At 39.3% G+C, this 24,030-nt stretch overlaps 2 protein-coding genes across 6 annotated transcripts in view; both read right to left on the minus strand.

Moving 5' to 3' along the window:
- Nucleotides 1–1,402: 1,402 nt before the first annotated feature.
- On the minus strand, nt 1,403–9,893 carry bco1l (beta-carotene oxygenase 1, like). Of its 2 annotated transcripts, none has more exons than XR_002291460.3 (11): nt 9,715–9,885; nt 8,046–8,174; nt 7,841–7,970; nt 6,347–6,494; nt 6,112–6,259; nt 5,468–5,688; nt 4,819–5,085; nt 4,636–4,737; nt 4,457–4,551; nt 2,579–2,690; nt 1,403–2,494 (listed from the first exon to the last, which is right to left on the minus strand). XR_002291460.3 is itself a non-coding variant. In XM_004066495.5 (11 exons), the coding sequence occupies exons 1-11, from the start codon at nt 9,776–9,778 to the stop codon at nt 2,340–2,342; spliced, it is 1,575 nt and encodes a 524-aa protein (XP_004066543.1). In that variant the 5' UTR covers nt 9,779–9,893; the 3' UTR covers nt 1,403–2,339. The 2 variants fall into 2 exon arrangements, 1 of the variants encoding a protein (XP_004066543.1); XM_004066495.5 differs by having other exon boundaries at nt 4,632–4,737; nt 9,715–9,893.
- A 4,358-nt stretch (nt 9,894–14,251) lies between these two features.
- LOC101166941 (kalirin) overlaps nt 14,252–24,030 on the minus strand; it is a 67,505-nt gene continuing 57,726 nt past the window's right edge. For 3 of the 4 annotated variants that reach the window (XM_011482977.4, XM_078943314.1, XM_078943293.1), the window contains exons 52-57: nt 23,397–23,447; nt 22,321–22,398; nt 20,151–20,336; nt 19,905–20,076; nt 18,541–18,683; nt 14,252–18,459 (exon numbers count right to left, since the gene is read on the minus strand). In XM_011482977.4, coding sequence (XP_011481279.2) covers nt 18,274–18,459; nt 18,541–18,683; nt 19,905–20,076; nt 20,151–20,336; nt 22,321–22,398; nt 23,397–23,447 — 816 coding nt within the window. In that variant the 3' untranslated portion in view covers nt 14,252–18,273. The remainder of the gene's footprint in view (nt 18,460–18,540; nt 18,684–19,904; nt 20,077–20,150; nt 20,337–22,320; nt 22,399–23,396; nt 23,448–24,030) is intronic. The other variant, XM_023964367.2, reaches the window with a different exon arrangement.

Here is a 24,030-nt window from a genome sequence, read left to right on the forward strand (position 1 = left end):
ACAACAGTAAACTAATGAAAAACGTACAGCGTGGCAAGAAAAGTATTTAGTCGGACGCCAATTGTGCAACTTATCCCACTTAAAAAGATGAGAAAATCCTATTGTCTGAATTTAAAAAAAATTGTAAATTATGGTTGAAAATAAATATTTAGTCATCTACAAACAAGCAAGATTTCTGGCTCTCACAGAACTGTAACTTTGTCTTTAAGAGGATCCTCTGTCCTCCACGCATTACCTGTATTAATGGCTTCTGTTTGAAGTTATTTATAAAAAAAGTCACCTGTCCACATCCTCAAACAGTCACATTCCAAACTCCACTATGGCCAAAACCAAAGATCTGTCTAAGGACACCAAAAACCAAATTGTTGACCTACACCAGGCTGGGAAGACTCTCCCTCCATCTGGGACTCCTGTAAGATCTCACCCTGTGTTCAAAATGATCACAATAAAGGTGAGCAAAAAATCCCAGAACCACACGGGGGAATGCAGTGAATGACCTGCAGAGAGCTGGGACCAAATCACTAACACACTACGACGCCAGGGAATTAAATCAGACATGTCCCCCCTGCTAAAGCCAGTACAGTGCAGGCTCGTCTAAAGTAAATTACAGGACATTCTCATCTTTTAACCCTTGTGCTATCCTGTGGGGTCAAGATGACTATTGATGTGTTATTCCTACCATGACAAAGGTGGATAAAGGTGGAGAGGATTTCATGTAATCCATGGACACCAGTGAAGATCACAAATCATTGAAGAAAAAAAGAGAAAAGGAAAAAAGTGCCCAGGATAGCACAAGGGTTACAGTGGGACAACTTGCACGATTGGTGGCTGACTAAACAATTTTTTGCCCCACTGTATTTGCCATCAAAAAGGTTAAGATTTACATCCTTGAGCCTAAATATTATTCTATTTCTAATTAGTTAATTGGCAGAAAAAGAAGAAGCTGCATGATCTAAAAACAATGGCAGCTGTATAAATGTAGCCATTGTGGTGTGAAAACATGAGCTAAATATAAGAATATTCCTTTAATTGAAAGTATTTTTAATGTAAAAATATTTAAGTTAAAACCAGAGTTAAATATTTTCTTAGATTTACTGTTCCTGCAAATAAAACGAAAAATAAAAATATTGGCTAAAACATTTGGGTTTAACACCTTAAAAAACAAGTGTATTTTTTGTTTTTCTGTTTTTGCATTTAGCATGAAATAACCTCAATTGAAGAGAAAAATACTTATTTTTTTCTTTTTTTTGTACATTCTATGCAGTAAATGATAGATATTCTTTTAATGCCATTTAAGAAATTATAATGATTAATTTTTCAGCTAAAATTAATATGAAAGGTAAACACATTTTAAGTGACGAGTTGTATATTTTGACTTCAACCCCATAAAAAATCAGAAAAGTTAAAAAACAAACATTTTATTCATATTTAAAGGCAAAATCATTGAATACTTTATTTTACATGTAAAACTAAAACACTTAATATGTAGTTAATTTTTTTTACAGCAATGCTAATTAATTAATAAAAGGTTGCACTTTTCTTCCCAATATTTACACAAATGCTTTTTAAACATAACAATAGAAACATTTACAGCGTTGAACAGCATTTGAAAAAATTCACCATGGACTTTTGACTTTTGCTGTCCAATTTTTCACAGCAACAAACACAAAGAGCTTTAAAATAATAGTACATTTACACCGCCTTCAGCAACCCAGCCACTTTCAGTGAAAAGTCTTTGTTAAGAGTGCCACGTTTATGCGTAGCAATGCAAGTTTGTACTGCCATGTGCAAAACGTGTGATGATTAATCTGATGTTGGAAGTTAAATCATATTGAACTTGGTCCAATCAGGAACTTCGATGTGGTAGTGACATTCCTTTCAGTTGACAGAAGTGCCAACCATTTGATAATTGATCATTGCGGTTTGGGTCCGGTTGGAATTATATGACACCTAGGCCAAATCCAAATTCTTCCCCTACCCCTCCGCCTTCTCCCTATTCCTCCAAATGCCCCTACAATACGGGGATGGTGGTGTCCGCCATAGTTTCTTTGCATGGAAAACCCTTGTGAACTTTAATGTAGTTTAACTTTGCCAGTGTTTGACAATAATAAACTTATTCACAGTCAAAAGCTTTTTACTTTCTATTTACAATGCCAAAATAAAAGCTTTAAAAATGACACTAACAGATACATGCCAAAGGGTTAAATTGCAAAAAAAAAAATCTGACCATCAAATGGCGGAAGAGGAAAAAATGAATTAAGACTGCTCAAAACCATCTATTAAAGTGAATATTATTTTTAGACTCCCAGAGAATTATCCATCCAGCTTAGAGATGGTGGTCAAACAGCATCAGGAATGAAGAGTCCATGAAGGTCCATGTGGACAGTGGTGGGAATAGAAGCCCTGGCGATTTCTTCAAAGGTTTTTGCGTTCAGGACCAGCATGAATGGGGTGATGTCAGGATCAGAAGAAACAACAGAAGACAGAATAACACCTGAGGGAATAAAACACAGCCCGTCAGAACACCTTGATCGCTGTCGTCCTCGCTCAGGTGCCTAAAGGATCACAACGTCCTCACCATCGTCCTCCTCTACTGCTCCAGGGGATGCGACAAACACCGGCTCTGAAGGGTAGCAGTTCTCCTGGTACCACTCAAGATGGGTTCTGGTCGCAATGTCTACCTTGGCGATCTTTAGGGATTGACAAAAACGTTGAATCAAGAAGTCGAAAACAAGCATGTGGTTGGACAACATGCTTGTCCGAGTATTAGTCAGTTCAAAATCAATGTATTCCCAAAATCAAGAACTAAAAGTGCAAAAAAGGAAGAAATCAGTTTAGGAAGGGACAAATACTGAAAAATAATGGTTAAGCATAAGTTGCAAATGCCCTGATGGGTGGATATACGAGCTGTCTTTGGGGGAAAAATTGGCAGCTATAAACCACTTGGTGAGCCTGTGCAACAAAAATCTTCATGCAGGTTTTTTCTAAGCATATACTCGAGTGACAGAAAACCAGTTGATCTTTGACCAATCAGGGACTTGGATTTGGTAGGGACATATGGATGGCACCCTTTTTTAATTCACGGAAGTGAATGAAGGAGAAATTAATACTTGCGTTTTGTACCCGGCGATAATGCTATGACAAGTCTTCTATGAAAGAAAAATCCTGGGGCAACAATCACGAGATTTGCGCCGCGTTGACATTTAGCACCAAGCCTCTTCCAATTGTAGGTGGCAGACATGGGTTAGTACCGGGTAGCGATAGTCCAGAATGAACACCATGGGCTACATTCAAGAACCCGTGTTTAGCTCGTTCTTGAACCCTTATTACTTGGCCTGTGTGTATTTAGATTTACAGATACTTCATGATATGCTTATACATCTTTGCTCCCTTTAAGGCAGTGTTTTTCAACCTTTTCTGAGCCGCGGCACACTTTAAGCTTTAAAACAATCCCGCGGCACACCAGCATCCAAAAATGAAAAAAAGGAGAAACTCATAGTCTGTATTGATCTACAGCCCCTCCACAATCTCACATGCATTTTTGTGATAATTATTGCAGAAAAAGCTGGAAGCTGCAGCTGTTTTTCTAAAAGATGCAATAAAAGTTAAGTTAGAAGATTTAAAAAAAGTTTGTAGTGTGTTCGTTGTTTTCAAGACGTTTAACAACAGAACTCCTTTAGTTTTACGCTGTCACTCTCACAACCCAATGCATCATGGGAGATGTAGTGCTTAAAAACGGCCGGCGGAGATCGCTTTTCGGAGCTTCATGGTTTTGTTCACTTGTTCCACGGTCTGATACCGGATTCTGTGGAAAGCTACACCGCTAAAGACGAGCTTTAGCTGCTATTTTTGTTAGAACTGAGCGACTTTACGAGCTAAATCGAGACAAGGAAGTGAAGACTTTAACCACTTCTGATTGGGCAGACTGATGACATGTGATTAAGCCTTCAAGAATGATTGGTGGAGACAGGTAAAGGGGCGGGACTTTTCCTAAATACAGCCGGAGCTGCAGCTGAATCGCGCTGCCGTCATTCTTATCAAAATGTCTTTAATAAAATAAAATAAACGCAAAGAAAAAGTATTTTACGATCTTTTATATTCCTAACTCCTCAGTGTTTTATCAGGGCCTGTTTGGATGAACACAGAGCTGAAATCCTGGAGATGGGAAATGTTTTTAGATCAGTTAATGAGGGCAATTTCACACGGCACACCTGACCATCTCCCACGGCACACTGGTTGAAAAACACTGCTTTAAGGTACTGTGGCTCCTCTCTACGTCCTTCCACAGGCTCAGAATCCCTAAAAACCCACAGCAGCCATACAGGTGCATGTGACTAAGGCTTCAAGATCCAGGAGACTAATTGCTGCTAATATTCACTAAATGTAAATAGAAAACACATTACTCATGAGTTTTCAGAGGCAGTTGTTTCAAATGTTTAATCTACAATATCCCTACCTTGTTGGGGTGCGGAGACCATTCCAGCCTGGAGCCATAAAAGTATCTGTACTTTCTAGCGTTAAATTTGTAGTTGATTCCGGGCAACTCCATACCTGTGGAGACGTTTTGGAGGGTTACACACTTCTCTTTTGTATGCCAAAGCTGTATCAGACTGGCTTCTTCGAGGCCAGACCTACGAAAATGTTGTCAGGCTTGCAGTAGACTGATCCATCCTCCTGCATCACCGCCTCTGCAGATGTGTCGGTCAGAGTCACAAGATTGGTTCCTTTAGGGGATTCCTGAAGTAGATACATTCATGTGTATAAGTCTATGTAAGTAACTTTGGGTCTAAGAGGTGTAGGTCTTTTTTCTTGCTCCACCTTGTGAACATCGAGAGGCAAGACGAATCTTTGACCAACTGGTGGAGAAAAATCCTGGTTTGTCTGGATGAAGGCATTGGTGTCCTTCTTCATGTTGTGAAGATAGAACATGTTGTATAGATTGCTGTCCTTGTAGGTGATCATATCGAAGACCACGTGGCCGTTCTCCTCATAGGCATTGATGTGATGGAAGACAACTAGAGCGTCAGCGTAGTAGTGGGCGGATATTTTCTTCCCTGTTTTTCTGTCAATGATGTGAAACAAGGTCTAGACAGAAATACAGAAACATTTGCAGGTTGAAAGAAATCCTTGCTCTCGCACTCAGCACACACATTATTGAACAAAATATTGTACAAAAATATAAATGCAACGATTTTGTTTTTTCTTCCATTTGTCACGAGATGAACTCAAAGATCTGAAACATTTTCCACATAAACAAAATAACAATTCCTCTCAAATATTGTCCACAAATCTGTCTAAATCTGTGATAGTGAGCACCTCTTCATGGCTGAGATCATCCACCCCCCTCACTGGTGTGCCATATGGAGATGCTGATAAGAAAGCATGAACACTGCACTGCCTTAGACTAACCACAATGAAAGGACTCTCTGAAACATGTCACCCTGAGGATGAAATTATTCTAACTTACAGTGTCTTTCTCATCAAACTTGAGGCAGCTCCCCCAGTTGACCCCTCTGAAATATGCCGTTGCCAGTTTGACGATGTCCAGTTTAAAGGGTTGTTCCACGAAGACGATGTAGTTTTCAGTCATGCCAAAGCTGTGGAAATAGCCCGGGAACAAGGCGGAGCGAAAAGGAATCGAACAGATCTGCTGAACTTGCCTCAGCGCGGGCTTCTTCTGGTCTTTCCCTGAAACAGACGGGTCAGTTTTGCTTTAGAGTTGTGTTTGTGCGCATATTTTACAGCAAAGACCTTTCGAAAACTCAAAAGTGGGTTTTAGTGCAACTTTTGTCCAGGATCCTTATTTGTCTGCAGATCTTGTGAATTGCGATCTAGATTTTTTAATAAAACATGTTTTTTTAATGCGATTTCATGACTCAGTAACTACTCAGCTGCTAAATATGCTCACTCAACTGAATGACAAATAAAAATTCTCATCAAAGTCTTGCGTCCTCAAAATACATGTTAATGTCCCACTAATTAACATTGACATAAACAAGTTAATAAAGAGCAGATGACTTGTTAGAGGTGTAGTAAACAGGACATCATTTGTATCCGCGGGTGGTTTCTCACCCAAAATTTAAAAAAAAAAAATATTTGTTGGGAAATTACCTGTGGCTTTAGCGGGAACTTTGAAGATGATGTATTTTGGTCGTCCAAGGCCAATAATGGCCGTCCCCATGTTGTATGTGTTGCCCTCATCATCATAGTGAGGATGGGCTGTTGCTAAATTCAGAGCAATGTGGTTCCTGTAGTTGACCTGGAATTTCAAAGAAAGTTTTATACATACATATGAAGACTTGACCCCAGCCTCTTTTATGGAGCATGCAGATGTGAAATCACTCACCCTACCAACGGTTTCCAAGGTGTCTGGGTCAATCTGGTTGATGTAGTTGACTTCAGAGGAGGCGTAGTAGTCGTTTCCATAACGAATGATGTTGATCAAGTTGTTGTCAGTAAAGTTTGGCACAATGTTGCTAAGGTGTGTGGCTGTCCTGGAGGGAAAGACCTCACATCAGTTGTTTTTACATGCATCATTGGACTTTTTTTCTGATTTTACAAACCCCCTATTGCAATATTGCCGGGTGATTTTCACCCCAGCAAAACTATTTACATGTTATTTACAAAACTAATTTCAATACGTTGCATGTCAAGGAGTCTGTGCCTTCACCTGGGAAGTCTTACATGTTCCAGGGATGGGTGTACCAAAGTCCAAGTTTCTAGCATCATGTCATTATATTTTTACAATTTTTTTGTTCTGAAATTCCGAATTTTTCAGTAATTTTTGAGTATTTTTTAGGAACTTCCACGTCTTTCTTTTTCATTTTGTTACACATACCACAGTGGAAATTCAAGAAAACAACTCTTATTTATCATGTGTTGCCATGTTTTGATCTATTTTTTATGACAAGTACTTTTTGTTGAGTGTGTTCAAGTAAAAATTACCTGGATGGTGTAACTTTTTATAGCAAAAAAAGGTTCTAGGGTCAAGATACTTTGACTAAAGATTCCAGTATCAGCAAAACTATGACCTAGAAAACTACACATGCTTTTTTTTTATTTTAATCGGCTTAAAACGCCGTTATTATAATCAAAAGACCACTGGGAATGCTTTCACAATAGATCAAAAGATTATCAGAGTGGGACTTTAAGGGGGAAAATTGAACTTTAATAATGCAATTCTTGATTGCAAAAATTATTCAGGAAAGATGTTTGTTTTTTAATTATAAAAAATTTCGAGAACTTTAACTTTGATTGTATTTCAAGGCTGGTAAACACAAGCCTCTGTTAAATATTAGGTACCAGCAAAAAAACAGAATGACAAGCCATTCCAGCTGTTTGGAAGTATCAGTACATAGATTGTATATTTCATTTGTGAAAGAGTAGGCAAAACACTGACCTTTTAGCCAGGACAGTCATTTGGCAAATAGCAGACAGATGCCATTGATACTTTATTTTTGTATTTATAAACATACAGGTCGTAGATCTGGAGCAACTGTTGATGGAGTTCTCTACGTATTGGGTGGAACAAAAAATATGTTTTCTCCATCCATCCATCCATTCCATCCATCCCTCCATCTAACCATCCATCCATCCATCCATCCATCCATCCATCCATCCATCCATCCATCCATCCATCCATCCATCCATCCATCCATCCATCCATCCATCTTCAGAAAGATGCTGGATCCAACCCAGCTACTTTTGGGTGAAGGCGGGGGACAATCTGAACCGGTTACCAGTCTGCTGCAGGGCCTGTTCCTATTCTGAATTGGTTTCAAACCTTTCTTTGCTTGGAAATGACGAAGTGAAAAAAGTTCTAAAGGTCCCACATATTTACCTGGCAAATATGTTTTTGCAGGGATCAGGGTAGACCATGGTTCCAAATTCTGACACAACGATCCGGTTGGCCTTGATGTTCCTCTTGTAGGTGTCACTCTTAAGGAACTTGCTTCTGTAGCTCACTTCCCCTGGAAAAAAACAACAACCGTCAACACAGGCAGCAGTATATTTTCTCACTGAGCGAGGCGGTGTCAGGGTCTGACCATTACTGAAGGTGAAACTATGGATGAGTGACGATCCATCAAACCAGTGGTTGTATTCAGAGTCCCCCACAGAGAAAAGGCCGGGGCCGTTCCTCAGCAGGGTCCCCTGCAGCCAGGAAGGCAGGGACCCTGCAGAAAAGAATCACAAACACAGGCTCTCACATTCAGCTGGTTAAGACATCTTCGCTTCAGTGTTCAGTCCTCAAAACCTCAAATAATTAACAAATCAAGTTTAATTCCTTTTTCTTAACCGTTTTTCCCTTTTGGGGTCACGGGGCTGCTGGAGCCTATCCCGGCCACTTGTGGGCAAGGGCAGGGGACAACCTGGACAGGTCGCCAGTCTGTCGCAGGGTAGAATGTCCTCAATCACACACCCATTCACTCTCACACTCACACCTAGGGACCTAGAATTGCCAATTAACCTATGAAGCATGTTTTTTGGACGGTGGGAGGAAGCTGGAGACCCCAGAGAAAACCCACACATACACGGGGAGAACATGCAAACTCCACAAAGAAAGGTCCCCCATTGATGCAGTTTTTCACGTCCCCCAGCCGGGACTTGAACTGGAGGCCTTCTTGCTGTGAGGCAAGAGCGCTAACCACTGCGCCGCCGTGCAGCCCAAATCAAGTTTCAGAATCTAAATAGTTGCTATCAGGAAATTCATAAAGATTTAAAGGCCCACTCTAATGATCTTCTTCTCTATCTTCAAAGTGTTCCCAGAGTTTTTGTTTTGTTTTTGTTCTGATTAAAATGGGAACACTTAGTGTTTTGTTTTGACCGTTGGAGCAGATTGAGCCCACCCCTGCTTCTTGTCATTCATCTTTTTACCCTCCCTCCCCCAACCTAACTTTACTAGGGTAAAAAGAAAACGGCGAGCAATATTGGATCCAGCTGTACAGTTTTGATCCAGATACCTGCTTGCCGTAGAGCTTCTAGATCATCCCCATAAGCTTTTTCCAACAGCATTTTTTCTGATCCCGATTAACTATTATTTGAATAATGAAATACTCAGAAATATAATTTTAAGACTATAATTTTCTTTCTGGAAGGGTCATTTAGTTTAAAATTAAATCCACATTTGGGATTAAAGCAACTCATTCATTCAGAAATATTCCATGGTTTTGCTTAGTGTTCTATTTTAAACATCCAAAGACAAATTGGGCAGAATGTATGTTCTTATTTAAAAAAAACAAATCTTTGTCTTTAGAAGCCAAATTAGCGACTGTTATGGAGAAACCTTTTACATTTTTATTACATTTTTACCACAAACGGTACTGTCTTTTAAAAAGAGATGGGTCAGAAAAAAAGGGAGGATTCTTCAAGATAAAAGAAAAGTTTTATTCACCCTTAAAGAATTAAGAAACAAAAAGAAAAAGTAAAATAATGAAATTAATAATTTTTTTCTCTATTGTAAGAGGCATTAAAAACGTTTTTGAAATTTGAATCTGAAATTTGTATTACAATTTCATTAAAACTCAATTAAAAAGTTAGTGTTAACATTAAGTAAAATGTACTAAATTTAGTCTAATAAACACAAATCACATAATTAGATGCAATGGATGCGATTGGAGAAATTATAACTCAAATACATTTAAACAAATAGCTTATTTGATTTGTAATATTAGTCATTTTTAAAATTATTTTTTAATCTTCTTTGGAGATGCTCACCTTTCACCTGAGCTTTCACCGGCTCTGGAGTTTCATTTCCATTCTTTGCGATGAACGACTGCATGTTTGCGTCCTCTGACCCACAATGCACCAGTGCTGCTTGCTTAAATGGATTCCAGCTTAGAGCAGCTCACTTTATGCAGCCTCTGTGGTCTACGTGATCCTCTCCAGGTGTGCTTGATCCTCCTATTATGCAATTATAATGCCATGGACTTTAGTCTGCCTTTCACAATAAAAGACTAAAACACCGCAAATCTTTTTATTTGTCCTCAAAATGAAAAAAAAAAAAGACTAAATAACATTTGACTTGAGGAAAATGCACTGCATCATTTCAAATCTAGTCACTGACAGACCATCTGACTCTGTTCCAAGACTTGGGGATCTTAATAGCTTTGGAGCTTATATTTTGAAGTGATCAAGCAGATCAATCCAGTGCTGCATGAGAAACCCTTGGACTTCAACAGAAACATCTACATCATGATAAGAGGCAACAAATTACTGTTATCTAAATAGAAATTGAGATACTCCCTGCTATTAAGCTATAAAATACAATCATTGTGGGATTTTATTGACCTACATTGTCAGAGACATGTTGTGAAATTGTGTAATCACTATGTAATTCAACAGTTACCTGAAAAGCTCAAAAGGAAACTTGTTTATTTAGGCTTGAGGTTAACAAGATTTCTTAATGAAAAAAACTGCAACTTTTCTTTTTTAGAATATCTTTATTTTTAAATATTCAAGAAAATTGTATTTATTTGGTGTTTACTGGATGCTTTTTGTTGTTTTTTTAAGCGCGTATCTATCTTCTTCTTGATTTCCAAACTGCTGATGAAACAAAAAAGGCCTTTTAACTTGACCTGTGTAATTGGTTAAATCCGTTTACTGTTTTACAACAGATCTTATCAGTTTCCACATCACTGGGAACGCAAACATAGTTCATCAACACAAATGAATTCTGGACAAAAATCTAGATCTTCTAACGCGTACGATAAAAAGTACTGGTCAGCTTTTCCCAGGAATTGTGGATCTGTCACAGTACAGATCCACAAGTCCTTTCACTAGTATGATTCCAAAAACTGTGTGATGATGATTTGGTTTATTTATTTATCTAAAATTAGCTGTGTTAACCTGACCTCATAACATTTCTGTGTAAAAAAGAAAAACGAAATGGAAAATCTATTGGTGAAAAATCCAGCATTGTTGCAACAGTCGTCTGTTTACTCTACTCAAAGTTCTGCAAATGTTAAACTTTCAGCTGCAATCTTTTTTTAACAACATGAATGTTGTGCTTTTGCACAATGCATGTGCAGGAAACCAGCCATGGATATAGATGATGAAAGACATTACTCACAATACGTTAGGGATATTCTTGTTTACATGAGTACCTTTCCCTTGTGCTTGTGCTATCCTAGCCACTTTAACATTGAGAAAGGGGTCATCTAGACCCACTAGACAGTGCGCTGAACATTTTATTTTCAATGATATGTGATCATCACTGGTGTCCATGGATAACGTGAAATCCTCTTCACCTTTATCCACCTTTGTCATGGTAGGGAGAAAACGTCAATTTTTATCTTGACCTTTTAGGATAGCATAAAGGTTAAGTCTGAATTTTACTGAAATATGCAAAGTTCTCTTTGATATTACTAATAATAAATAATTAGAAAACTTTTTTCTTAGTTTGATATTAATTACCCTACAAATTAAGACAATAATAAAGATAGCCCCAAACAAAAACATTTGACCATTTCAATGGTATTTCAACCATTTGTCCCAATGACAGCTTGAGAGTGATGTCTCATGATCCTCACTATCCTCATGATGTTGTTCTGAGACAATGTGTTCCACTATTCCACAAGTGCTTCATGCAGTTCTACCAGGTCACTTGGTACGATCATCCAGCTGGTCCCACAAGTGCTTGATGGGGTTCAGGTCAGAGGTCATTGCTGGCCGTACCACAAGAGGGACTCCCACTTCCTCAAGTCCAGCTGTTAGAGTTCTGGTACCATGTGGTGGGGCTTCATCACCAAATTGGTTTTGCTCTGACTGGTGATGGCTGCCCAGACTGTACCATGAACCATGTTGACCTCAATGTATCACTGGCGAATCGTGATGACCTTCATTTCCTTACAACGTGACTCGACACTCGTCAGTGAACAAGACAGCAGACCATTGCTGCATTGTCCAGGACTCTTGCAATGGTTGTGCCACATTCAAGTCAAAGCAGTGGATTTGGTCGTGAAAGATTTGCCTGGAAACCCTAGTACCCCTCACATCTGGTAAACTGGCCCGCAGCTGTGTGGTATTTCCAAAACCAAACCAGAGTGCAAAGGTCCTTAGGTACTGGTCATGGTTGCGGTCAGTCACTGGCAGGACTCCACTCCTGGGTCTGTCACAAACTTTGCCAGTCTTGATGCAAGTCTGCCAATGTTTACCTGCAATATCTGACCGCCTACGACCAACCGGAAAACACGCTATGGTCAGCAGATGGTGCTGCTCGTCCATGAAGTGACAGCATGTGTTCATGGCTGTCATACCGGAAAAATCGGCAACTTATAACCACCGAAATTGATGCCACATTGAAAATGTTTTTCTTTTAGACTTTCTCTGGTTCTGACCTCAATAAGTCAGACACAATGTACACACGAGACCATTATGTGGAAAATGCAAAATGAGTTGTGTCTATCACCCCAAGACAATAACCTCCCTATCCTGAAAAACCCTGAAAATCTGTGGTGAAACAAACGACATTTCCTGATTTTTTCACTATATTCCTCACTTTTTGTGAGTAGTGTAATTAGATTTTGTGGAAACATAAACAATCAGTGTTGTTTGAACCACTAGGATCTTGCTCTCTATCCTATCCATCTACAGAGGATCTTTCAAGTCCTTCAATGGATGCCCTTCGGGACAACAGCCTGCTCTGCTAGCTGAAGAGTGAATCGAGAGTTTAAATAGTCTTCTCCTCCTCTGTTTCCAAAGAGTCTAGCTCCCAATCAAAACAAAGAGTAGTCCTTTCAAACTAGTCTGTCTTGGTGCAGCCCCCAGCAAAATAGAGTGAATATAGAACTGAGCCATCACATTCTTGAATTTTAAGCCAATCCAGAATTAGCAAATGTTTCCTTTAACCCTTGTGCTATCTTAGATGACCTCACCCTTACATTGACGTGTTCTCCCTACCATGACAAAGGTGGATAAAGGTGGAAAGATTTCATGTAATCCATGGACACCGGTGAAGATCACAAATCATTGAAGAAAAATTGTTCAGAGCACTGTCTAGAGGGTCTAGATGACCCAACTCCCAGCGTTAAAGTACCTAGGATAGCACAAGGGTTACATGACCACAGGAGGATGGTTTCAGAAAGAAGTCATTTCCTTTTGACTCGTTTTGAACACAAAAAATAGTTTTGGATGCCAAGTGCTTTATTTTCTGTAATGACTTTTTAAAATCAGCTGCTTAGATTTGTTTAGAGATTGACTTTGTTCATTTTTGAGCGGCAGGTGGGCGGGGCTTACAGTGGACCCACCCTACTGAACATCTTCCAAATGTCGTTGGTTCGGTAGGAATTAACTCCATCAAAAAATTCCGAGGCATAACTTTAGACTTCGAAGGGTGACGTCAGAAATGAGGTAATACGAGTAGAACAGAAACCTGCCGACAAAGCTGATAAAATGTGAAACGTGTGAAGATATGATTAGATGTGCGACAGTGGCATAGCTAGAACATTTTATGAGGGGGATTTTGAAGGGATGCAAATAAATAACAGCAGTTCTTTTGCTATTCCTAATGCTTAAAGAATCTTGTAATGATGATTTTTATTTCTTGGTCAATTATGATAATAACACTGACTCAAAAATTAAGGGGGCAAAGCTTTTTGCTGGGCGGGCAGCCCCCCCTCCCCCCCGTAGCTCCGCCCCTGCTGTGCAACTTATAGAGGAAAAAAATATTCAAAATCAAATCCAAAAAGTTCCACAAACTCACAGTTTTGGATGAAAAATGAAATTTATTACAAACAACAACAGAGAGCTGTTAGCAGTCACGTTAGCAGCTGTTAGTTCTGTACAAATACTGTTTGATTGGTTAGTTGAGTTTGCCGGGGGGCAAAAAAATAAAATAAGAAGGCGAGGTCTCAAACAGCACCCTTCGCCCTTTTACAGTGCATTCTCCTCCACTCTCAACCTTAATGCACTGCCATTTGTCTCAAACCTTGCTCTGTGCATGAGTTCAGGCTTTCTATTTCCCGCTTGAAGCCTACTTACTGCACAATCGCCAAAACTTTAGCAACACTTTGTTCTTCAAACTTCTTGTCCGACCAGAGACTCTTCAAAGTGCGCCACTTTCCACCCCTCAGAGTGCACTGTGGGTATTTTTTTTCCCTTCATCGTGCTCTTCAGTTCCCCCTTACCGCCCAACATGCACTCCAGGTTCACCATTACCATTATTACTTGGTGTTCGGCTTCTCTTGTAGTATTGAAAGTCACAATATTGACAAAAATGTAGGTTTTGTCAGAAAACAGGTTTCTCGTACTGCTCTTTCTTTTTTTTTTTTCTTCACTAAGTTTGAATTTAAATATCTATAACCAACTGTTTATCAGTCAGGCATTCTTCAGCTCCATTCACAGTCATAGTTACAACTGACGCTTTTAGTTACAATAGTCGTCTTCAAAACATCGTCAAACTACATTTAAGTGCAACACACGAGACGGCATCAACCCTATCTCTGGTAAATCATGGTGTTAATGCTACAGCTTTGCATATCTTTTTTTTAAATACACTTCTTTAAATACAGTTGAAAGAGATGCACCGTTGGCTGAAAATATTCTCAAAATGTATTTTACAACAGATTCTAGTCACGGTTGTTTGGATGCTCTACACCTGGAACTTAGAAAATTCTCTGAGAAATATAGACGCGACCAGAGTACCTGCTCATTGTTTTCTGGGTTTTTTTCGTATGAAAATTTGAAAGGCAGGCAACCGACATGCAGCAGAACAACCAGATTAAATGAATCTAGAATGTACAACAGTTTGGAGTCGAGAAAAGTCACTTTAAAGATTTCTTTTTTTTTGTTCGTCAATACAGTTTTTTTTAAGTCTATCTTCATGTGCAGCCTGAAAACATTTTTTCTATTTTAAAGAAAACATTGCAGCTTTGTTATTTGACCCAAATCCAATTTAAAAACTTGTTTTCTTAAGAAAATTGAATAATTGAACCTTTTTTGTTACCACCAAACAAAACATGCTACATTTAGAAAAAGATTCCACCAAATTCATCAGGAGAAAGCTTCTCCTCCATATTCTGTTTTATTTTTGCCTTTCAAAATAAAGTAAAATGTTAAAGTTGGTTCCTGTTTAACTAAAGCTGAGCCTCTTCATCGCACTAACGCGCATTCTTCAACGTTTTCTTGGTTTTCAAACTGGACTGGTCTGTTAACTAACGTATGTCTGCCACCTACGGTTGGAACAGGCTTGGTGCGAAATATCAGTGCAGAGCGGACAAATCTCACAAATCTTGCTCCAGGCTTTCCTTTGACAGCTCAATCCCGATAAATGAAAGATCTACTGTCATAAAATATTGGCATAAAAATGCAAATATCAATTTCTCCTCCATGATAAGTTTTCAAACGCTTGGTACTTCTGTGAATTAATTTGGACATTATCCAAACAGAGAACCTTATTGGTCAAAGTTGAACTCAATGGCTTGGCATTTTGTAAACGGTTGTGGAAATAAGCGTAGCTATGCCTGAACGCAAGAGTTTTGAATATGGAAACCAGAAAATCCCGTTTACACCTGTTAGACTTTTCAGGGTTTGTTTTTTTTTCCAGCACATGACTACTGATCCCCATCTGCTCTCAGACAAACATTCTGCAATAATCAAACTACCAGGATGAAAATTTAAACCACAATTTAGTCTTTTTAAAAAAAAAAAAAAATCCTTTTAGGTGTTTAAAAAAGTAGTAGAGTTTTTTAAATCCATTTGGACACAACACAAGGCTGCAAACAAATAATTTGGTAGAAATCAATGGGCTGATCTTTTCATTGTTATTATTATTATTTTTTGTCATTTTAAACTGAAATTTGTTCAATTGCTGTGTGTTGTAATTATTAAAACATATTTGTTCCGGTGTTTTTTTTCATTTCACATATTTGAAAGCTGTTCCAAAATGGTTGAGCGGCCTTGGCAGCACACCGTGAATTTCGCTGCTGATCAGATAAGCAGCATCTATAGGAGGACGGGAGAGACTAAAACAAAATTTAAAAAGTTACAAGATTAAAATGAACTTTATTACAAATATATCTTTATAAAAGTTGCCTCACTTGAACAAATTTAACCCTTTAACGCCCGAGATGAAGTTGGGGACACCTTAGTAACACAGGCTCTGTGATTATTTTCCTGATCGAGGTGAATCAGCTCATTCTGATGCAGAGGGAGGTGGCTTTTTATCTCGGCTTTGCACAGATGTGCAACACAATAGATAATGTGGCATAGCGGTGGAAAGCTGCTTTTCTCGGCTTCGGAATCTGCTGGAATTAGGGTAACCGTGCAAACAGTTGAGGAGTTACAGTAGTAATGTTAAAGGGTTAAAGGTCATTTTAAGTTGGAATACCTGGTAATATAAAGGAGCAGACGAAATCTTTAGAGGTTGGACGGTGAAGGCTGCATGAAGATAGACTTTAAAGAAGCGGAGCCTGTTCTCGAACACCGACCCTCAAACCCAAAGCCGTTTTATGCTGAATGACACTTTACTCCACGCCTGTCGCTCTGCAGGGCGTGCAGCTCCTTAAGGACTGGAGTGTTGTCTGAGAATGGCACCCGAGAAAACGGAAAAGATGAAGACAGAGGTAGAGGAGGAGGAGGAGGAGGAGGAGGAGGAGGAGATGGACGGAGAGACAGGTGGAGTGCGTGTTCAAGAGAAATCAGAGTCACAGTAGGTTGGCTGCAGTTCTTTGGCGCCAACAGCTCCCCCCCGCTCCTCCACAGCGTTAGCAGTTGAACTTCTGGTCAATAAACACAAACAACAGATGCATAATCGGGATTTTTGACCGGACCAGAGCTGAGGCCGTCCTCCATCTTTGATGGTTCCCATGGTAACAGGGAGCATCAATGAGGAGACTGATGAGGCCATCATCGATACAAAGTGAATGGGTATGGCCGCTAACACAACGGGTCGTCATGGCAGCAGTACACCAGGATGTTATCTAACTTTCCATGGTAAAACACACACACTCACACACACCAACAAAAAGTATCACACAAACTTCTTTTTCTCTTTCACACACAAATATTGATATAACAACTTCTCTCTTTTTTTCCTCTCTTTCGAGGTGAAAAACAGAATCTATTTTCTGAAGGATCATACTCATCTTCATCGTCGTCACGGTAGCAGTGGTATGTGAGAGCTCTCAGTCTTTATACACACTATGAACACTCGGGGAGCTCAGTTCTGATTAGCTGACTGTCTTATGCTTCTTGTCGGACACCGTCTCTGGTTGCCGCGCCGGCTCGAGTCCCGGGACTGGCTATAAAGGATGCTGTGGTCACATGACCTCCTTCTCGCCCGTCTGCACAGTCATCGGAGAGTGTGATTGGTTGCTCCGCAGGCCTGAAGGTCTCGTTGGACAGAGGGTGAAAGTGCGGGGTTTTTTGCTGAAGGTTGAAGCACCAGGAACGATGGGAGGACGCTAACAGTACCCGCTGCTGCTGCGCACATGTGTGTGTGTGTGTCAGTTGCAACCAGATGTCAGGGTCAAACGCATGGCAGTGCCGACCGGTCCGGTTTCTTAAGGGGGCACGGATGTTTCAGCTGTGGGATGTTTGCAACAGAAATATCTGGAGTGCTTTTTGCAGAAAAACGTAAAAGTTGCCTTCGTGTTGCATGTTGCCGTGGCCCAGAGGGAACACACCAGGCACTGGGGTAGTAGACGGGGTATTTTTTAGGGGTAGCCGGACATCCTCGGTTACCTCTGGTCACCTCACATGCCTCCAACTTCTCAAATAAATTTGTGCTTTTTTTGTTGCATTTTTTGTCACTTATGGCAGTAAACTGCTGCTCTTTGGGTTGATTGCATGAATCGCGCTAATACCTGGTGGTGTCTGTAAACACGGGCCCTTTTAGTAAACAGTCTAAAGGGGGTGGGGGCGGTGGGGTCTCTGAAGAGCAACATACTTTCTTTGGTTTTAATCATGCTTGTTTTCCTGGAAAATTTATTTAATTTCCTTGGTATTATACGTGCATTTATACTGTAAAAAGTATATCTTTCTCCTGATATGATGCTAACAATTTGCAGAAATATTCTGTTTAAATAGACGATGCAAAATCGATCTGATTGATGGAATTTCTATTTAAAATGTCCAAACTCAGCAGCTTGTTTGTTGTTGTTGATTCTCGTTTTAGTTGGGATTTTGTGATCAGGACCAGAGGTCGACACTGCCATCTTCACTTTCCTCCCCAAGAGTCCCGATGGCGCCGTTGACCCAGCTGGTGCCGTGTGTGTGTTGTTGGTAAACCAGAGTCCGACCCTGCAGTCAGGCAGTGTTGTAGTGGGTGTGTTTGTGTCAGTGTGTTTTGAGCACGCTTCGTGGCACCCAGCCCTCGGCGGCGGGCGAGTCGGTGTTGGCAGGTCTGTAAACAAGACTCTGACCCTGCTGGTTGGACGACAGAATCTGGACTTTCTCTCCCCGAAACACGGAAATCTCGTCCTCCCGCACGGCCACAAAGTCCTGCAGCACCTGAACCAGCTCCTGTGGGGGTCAAACGGCGGGGGGGTTGAACTCCTCCCGATCCAGAAATCAACTTAAGCAGAAAACGTTGAGAATCCTGACCTGGTCATCCTCACTGTCAGCAGGAGGTTGAGTGGCATGGCCGTTAGGCGTGGGCGGAGCAGACGGTGGACGACCAGACGACAGTGGACGGGTCACTGAAATCCCGCCCTCTTTTCTCTGGTACTCAATAGGTGACTGGAGAGCTGTGAGAGATGAGGAAAGGAACATGAATGAAGGCTGTTTCAAATAAGAAAGGTTTAGGGGCATGAGGGAGGTGTAATAGTGGTTTGGGAGAGAGTCAATCCCCCTTTATAAGTTTTGAAATGGTGCATGTGAAATTTGCACCATTTCAAATGTGTTTGTGTCCCCCAAAAGTCACAAGGTCTATCAAAGGATTCACAAATAAAAGCAGAAGTTACATCACTGTAAAAATTGTTTTGTGTTTACAATTTTCAAAACAAGTTCTGAATACACAACTTGTTTATTTGCTTATTTATTTAAGGCAGAGACAGGCAGAGTCATTTATATAATGTATTAACTTTGATTTATAGCAAATCAAAAAAGGATTATTATACATTTCTAACTTTATTGTTGTCGTTTTGTAATACCCAAATCATTTATCAAAACACAACTAAACCATGACCTAAAAGTCGAGATTTGAGCCGAATCTTGAGGAAAGTGAATTGTTGTGTCACTAGTGTTGTCTGTCTGATAACAAAAAATAAATAGATAGAAGGGAATAGATCATTTCACCCCTGAATAAAGTGAGTATTTTGTTTTTCAGTTTTGCTATCACAATTGTGTAATTATTACACAGGATGTTGCATTAATCAATGGATGCAACATTAAAAAACATGACTTGTAACAACTATTTGATGTTAAAAAGTTTATTGTCATTCAAACTCAGACATAGAGAACTGTCATCAAGTCTGGAGCCATGTGGTCAAATCAAGATCAGCTCAAAGTGAATTAAAAACCAGGTTGTAAATAAAAAATATGTAAATAAGTTCTTAAAACTTGAATTAAAAAAAAGTTGTTATTTTATATTCACTTTAAGATTATCCTGATTTGACATCATCATTAATGCCATTTGGGACTTGAAAGCTTCAGAGGGCGGGAAAAATCCCCTTAACACTATGGAAATTGGTGCATCCCAATTTGTGTGGTCAGATTATTGTGCATCTCTGCCAACTGGCAGTGCTTACACACACATTCTCTCATGCGTGCTTTTTTCTTTTTAAATCTTTTCAAAAATCCTTGTCACACATTAGCATATCAACAACCAAACTTCTGAAAAGATTGGATACATTCATAAAGAATTTGTGTTAACTGACTGCTTTTAAGACAGATTTAGGAATCCTTAAATTAGGTTGAAGAACATTTCCACCACAGATGCCAGAGGCGGTTAAAGGAGACCTGCTCACCAGAGAGGAAGTTGTTCTGGGCGTCCAGCAGAGTGGCAATGGTCTCCACCCAGGTCATCTTGATGCTGGCGGAGGACGCTTGTAGAGTGAAGCGCTCTGCCGAGCCCCGGGACCACAGCACAAACTTACAGGGATCGCCGTCTACGCTGTCCTGCATGGCCAGGTAACTCACCTAGAAGCACTCAGCATGACAGTCAGAACTGGCTCCACACACTCAGAATGGCTTTTTTGTGGGACTTTTCTCACCTTGATGCTGTTCTTGAACTGGTATCCTGGATTGTTGGAGCCTTTCCGGAGCAGTTCACTGAAGATGATGATCTGCTCGAAGAGGAAGACTCTGCGCTCTTTGCTGCGAGACAAGACTCCCCCGTCCTGCTCCCAAACGCAGAAGGTCTCCTGCTGCAGCAGCTTCCCCTGAGACGTCAACTTCCCCTGGACACGACACCCCAGTGAGTTCTGAGAACCCACCCTGTCCGCTTAGCAAGTTAACAACTTAAGAAATGTAAGCCCTGGTTGCTGCCCTGTTACCCCCTTATTACCCCGCCCTCATTGGCTGAGCAGCTGCTTACACTCTCCCCCTCAGCCTCTGCCAGCCTGCATGAGACTAATTCAATATAACCACAATCTTCAATCTTCAATATAGTGGCTTTTTCTATAGGTTTTATCTTCATAGCAACCATTTCAAATTTTGGTCACATGGGGTTTACGACACTACAACAGACTTTTAGGGCCACCAAAAAAAAAAAAAGTAATAATACAAGATTTAAAGTCGTGATTAAAAACATTTTTTTTTGTAAACTGGCCCTGAAACTCTGTCGTACGAACACACCTATGTGAATTTTAGAAAAATCTGCAAAAGTCAGTTTTTGGATTTCCCTGGTATGGGGTGCCGTTTGTAAAGCTGCACAGTCAAAATTTAGCCTGTTTTAGGAGAAAAACAAACAGGTTTCATTTTTCAGATGCATATTTTATGTTTTAATTCATGTAATTTATGTTTGTAAAGTAAATATTAAATTTTTATCAAATTAAACATTTAGTTTGCAGATTTATGTAGCCTGTAACCTGAAAACAAAAAATTGAATCGTTCTCATGAATTAGGATTTCGGTCTCACAGAATAATATATCATTCGCACATAATAGTAACTTGTTTCAATGGAATAAATAAATTGTTCAATCATTCCCTTGAAATAATAATTTGTTCAAACAAAGAATTATATAAAATAAAGAAAATCGTAAAAACAACTTTTCTTTGGCATTAACTGGAAGTACCAATCTGTTGGGTAGCCTAGCCCTGATTTAATCAAAAAATGAAGAGAACCTTCTCATCTACTTTGTTTGATTTGCCAAGTATTACTTAGAAAAATTTGTCATTACACTGTTTACATTAAAGCGTTTATGCGAATAAAGACCAACCAACAAGGTCATTCAAAAACACGGATGTAAGCAATACTTGGATTTATAGTAGAAAAATACAAATTTCTGTCTCATTACACATGTCCTCAAGACACAGATGATTGTTAGACATCGGATCTATTTATTTTAAAGAGCTCTGCAAAAGCATCAGGAATCACGTCTCATGTCTGGGTTCATGAGATCATTCAGTCTTTCCTGGTTTAGTGAGCCTAACTCCCACTGCAATTCAGCCGCTCTCCGCCGCTAATCCCGTGTCTCTCTGTTCGAGAGGGGAAAAAAATTGAGAATCAACCTATGGGATCTTTTTAATATTGTTCAAATTTGTAGCTTGTACAAAAGGTGTTTTTTTTAATTATTCATGATGGTAACCTCTTTCTGAGTTCAAAGGTAAACAAAACTTGAGTATGATTGTAGACTTAACTGTGGTGTGTGTGTGAAATACGGTAAGGACATTGTGGGAAAACATAAAAACCGCCGCTTATCACACTTTGCAAACAAATTGGCCACCAAGCCATCCCATAATAATTTAAAACTTCCTTTGGTCATCTCTGACATGTGTTTTAGGTTTAGAGGATTTTGATGCGTTTTTATTTTTTTATTTATTTACAGTTTCTACTTCCTTTTATCTATTTTTTTCCTTCAATTTTACCAGGTACTAGGTGTTTACAAATTTTTGTGCAAACTTTTAGCTCAAAGACACAGGAAGAAACAAGAATTGCTAAAAAAATAAAAAATCTGGTCTTCCAGGGCTGCTGCAGGCCAGAATAATAACCATGGTGTCCATGCGTTCCTGCTGTTGTGTGTAAGTTCATCACAACAAACACTAGGGGGCAGTAAAATACCTAAAACTCACAAACAACTCAGTTGATTTTGGTATAGATAGAGTACCTGCCTTTAAAAATCAAATGAATCCTTAAACACCTCTGGTGTTAAGTTTCACAAGAAGCATAAAATGTTTTGATACTTCTTCTTTAAAGGGCGAAAAAAGCCGAGGGACCCAAACCTCATATCCCTGCAGGCGTCCCAGGTTCATCATGTCGTTGCAGCGCTTTGGAACCAATGACATCAGCTCCACCGCTTTCTGAACGTCAAACACACACAGTGGTTACATATATGATTAAAAGTATGATTAAAGTTCAACATCCTCCTCTGAGGGATGATTCACCATCCGGCATAAATCATTCTTCCTCTATTCTGAACGTTTGCACAGCTTTGTGCACATGACACACCTTTCGATCATTATCAGTGAACCAAAAACACAATTTAAAAATCCGTTTGTCTTTACTGAAGAGAACATACACATAAACAAATAAAAAAGGGGGTGTGGCTAACGGTTTTTATTAACGACCCATTCCGATGATAATTGTGTTTTTATGGTGTTTTTAAAATGTTCTTGTGGCATTTTTCTAATGATAAAGGACATATATGAAGAAAATACAGCTTAAAAATGTATTTCTGGGTATTTCTTTATTCAAATCGTGGTAAATCAAGAGTAGATGATAAAATGCTGTTGGAAAAAGAGCTTATTTATGGCGTAGAGAATACGCTGGTAGGAGCACAAGCTCCCTGCTCCGCTCCATTCTGAAGCATCTACTTACAGACAAATAGATCCATGTACAGTACGTCTTTGTTTTCCTCATCTGTGTGACATCTGGATTAAAACTGCATGGCTCGATAGCTACAATATTGCTCGCCATTTTTGTTGCACCATGTTAGGTTGGGGTTGTGAGGGGCTGTTAGCCAGCTCTCTGTAAACAGAGAGCTCTCAATAATCGGGAGGGAAAGGAGGGCAGGGTTACTCCACACAAACGGTCCCACCCACAACTCAGAGGGGAATTTCTAGTGAACTTCTACCGCTCTGCAAAAACTATGTCCTAGAAAACGAAACGTCACAGGTTTTTTTTCTTTTTGGGTCTAAAACTGGCATCATTGTGGTTAAAAGATCACTTGGAATGCTTTTAAAATAGACTGAAAGTTGATCAGAATGGGTCTTTGTTGTTACTCTCATTTTGAATTCACATTTACAGAGTTTAAGTCCGTTACAATATAAAAATAATTAAGCATTTTTGTGAAACTGACCTCAATCTCCTCAGTGTCCAGCCCTGCTTTGGTCGTATATTTGAAGAAGTCCTTAAGAACAGACAAACATTTCATTTATGTGCACTCAAGTCAAAAATGACATCACAACAAAGTTATTATTTAAAAAATGGCTGTTATTCCATCCTTGTACAAACGGGTCACAATATTCATTATTTCCTCATCTTTTCATATCTTTCAATCTGATATACAAACTATGATAAAAAATAAAATAAAAAAGATTTTATGCCATTTTAGGTCTGAAATTTACCACCATACACCATACTAGGGCAATTTGTAAAACACGTTAAAAACCTGGCCATAAAAGCTAGAGTTCAGGCTAAAGGTGTGAAGGTTTTTATGTTCAACTGGAAAAATATTAAAAATTTAACCCCAGAGAACCTAACAAAAACATTTTCTAGGGTTTTAAAATAAATTTGATTTTTTAAAGTTTATTTTTTATTTTTTTGCAACAATTTCCAGCATTCAAAGATACTAAAATAATAAGAAAAATACATTATTTAGTCTAAATACTCATACTTTAGATACAAATTTTCACTTTAAAAAAAAACAAAGTTTCACTGTTCTGAGAGACAAATTGTCACCGTCTTGGGACAGGACTTTTCTTTGTTTTGAA

The sequence above is a fragment of the Oryzias latipes genome, chromosome 2 (genome assembly GCF_053564925.1).
Source record: "Oryzias latipes strain Hd-rR chromosome 2, Olatipes_Hd-rR_3.1".
Classification (NCBI taxonomy): domain Eukaryota; kingdom Metazoa; phylum Chordata; class Actinopteri; order Beloniformes; family Adrianichthyidae; genus Oryzias; species Oryzias latipes.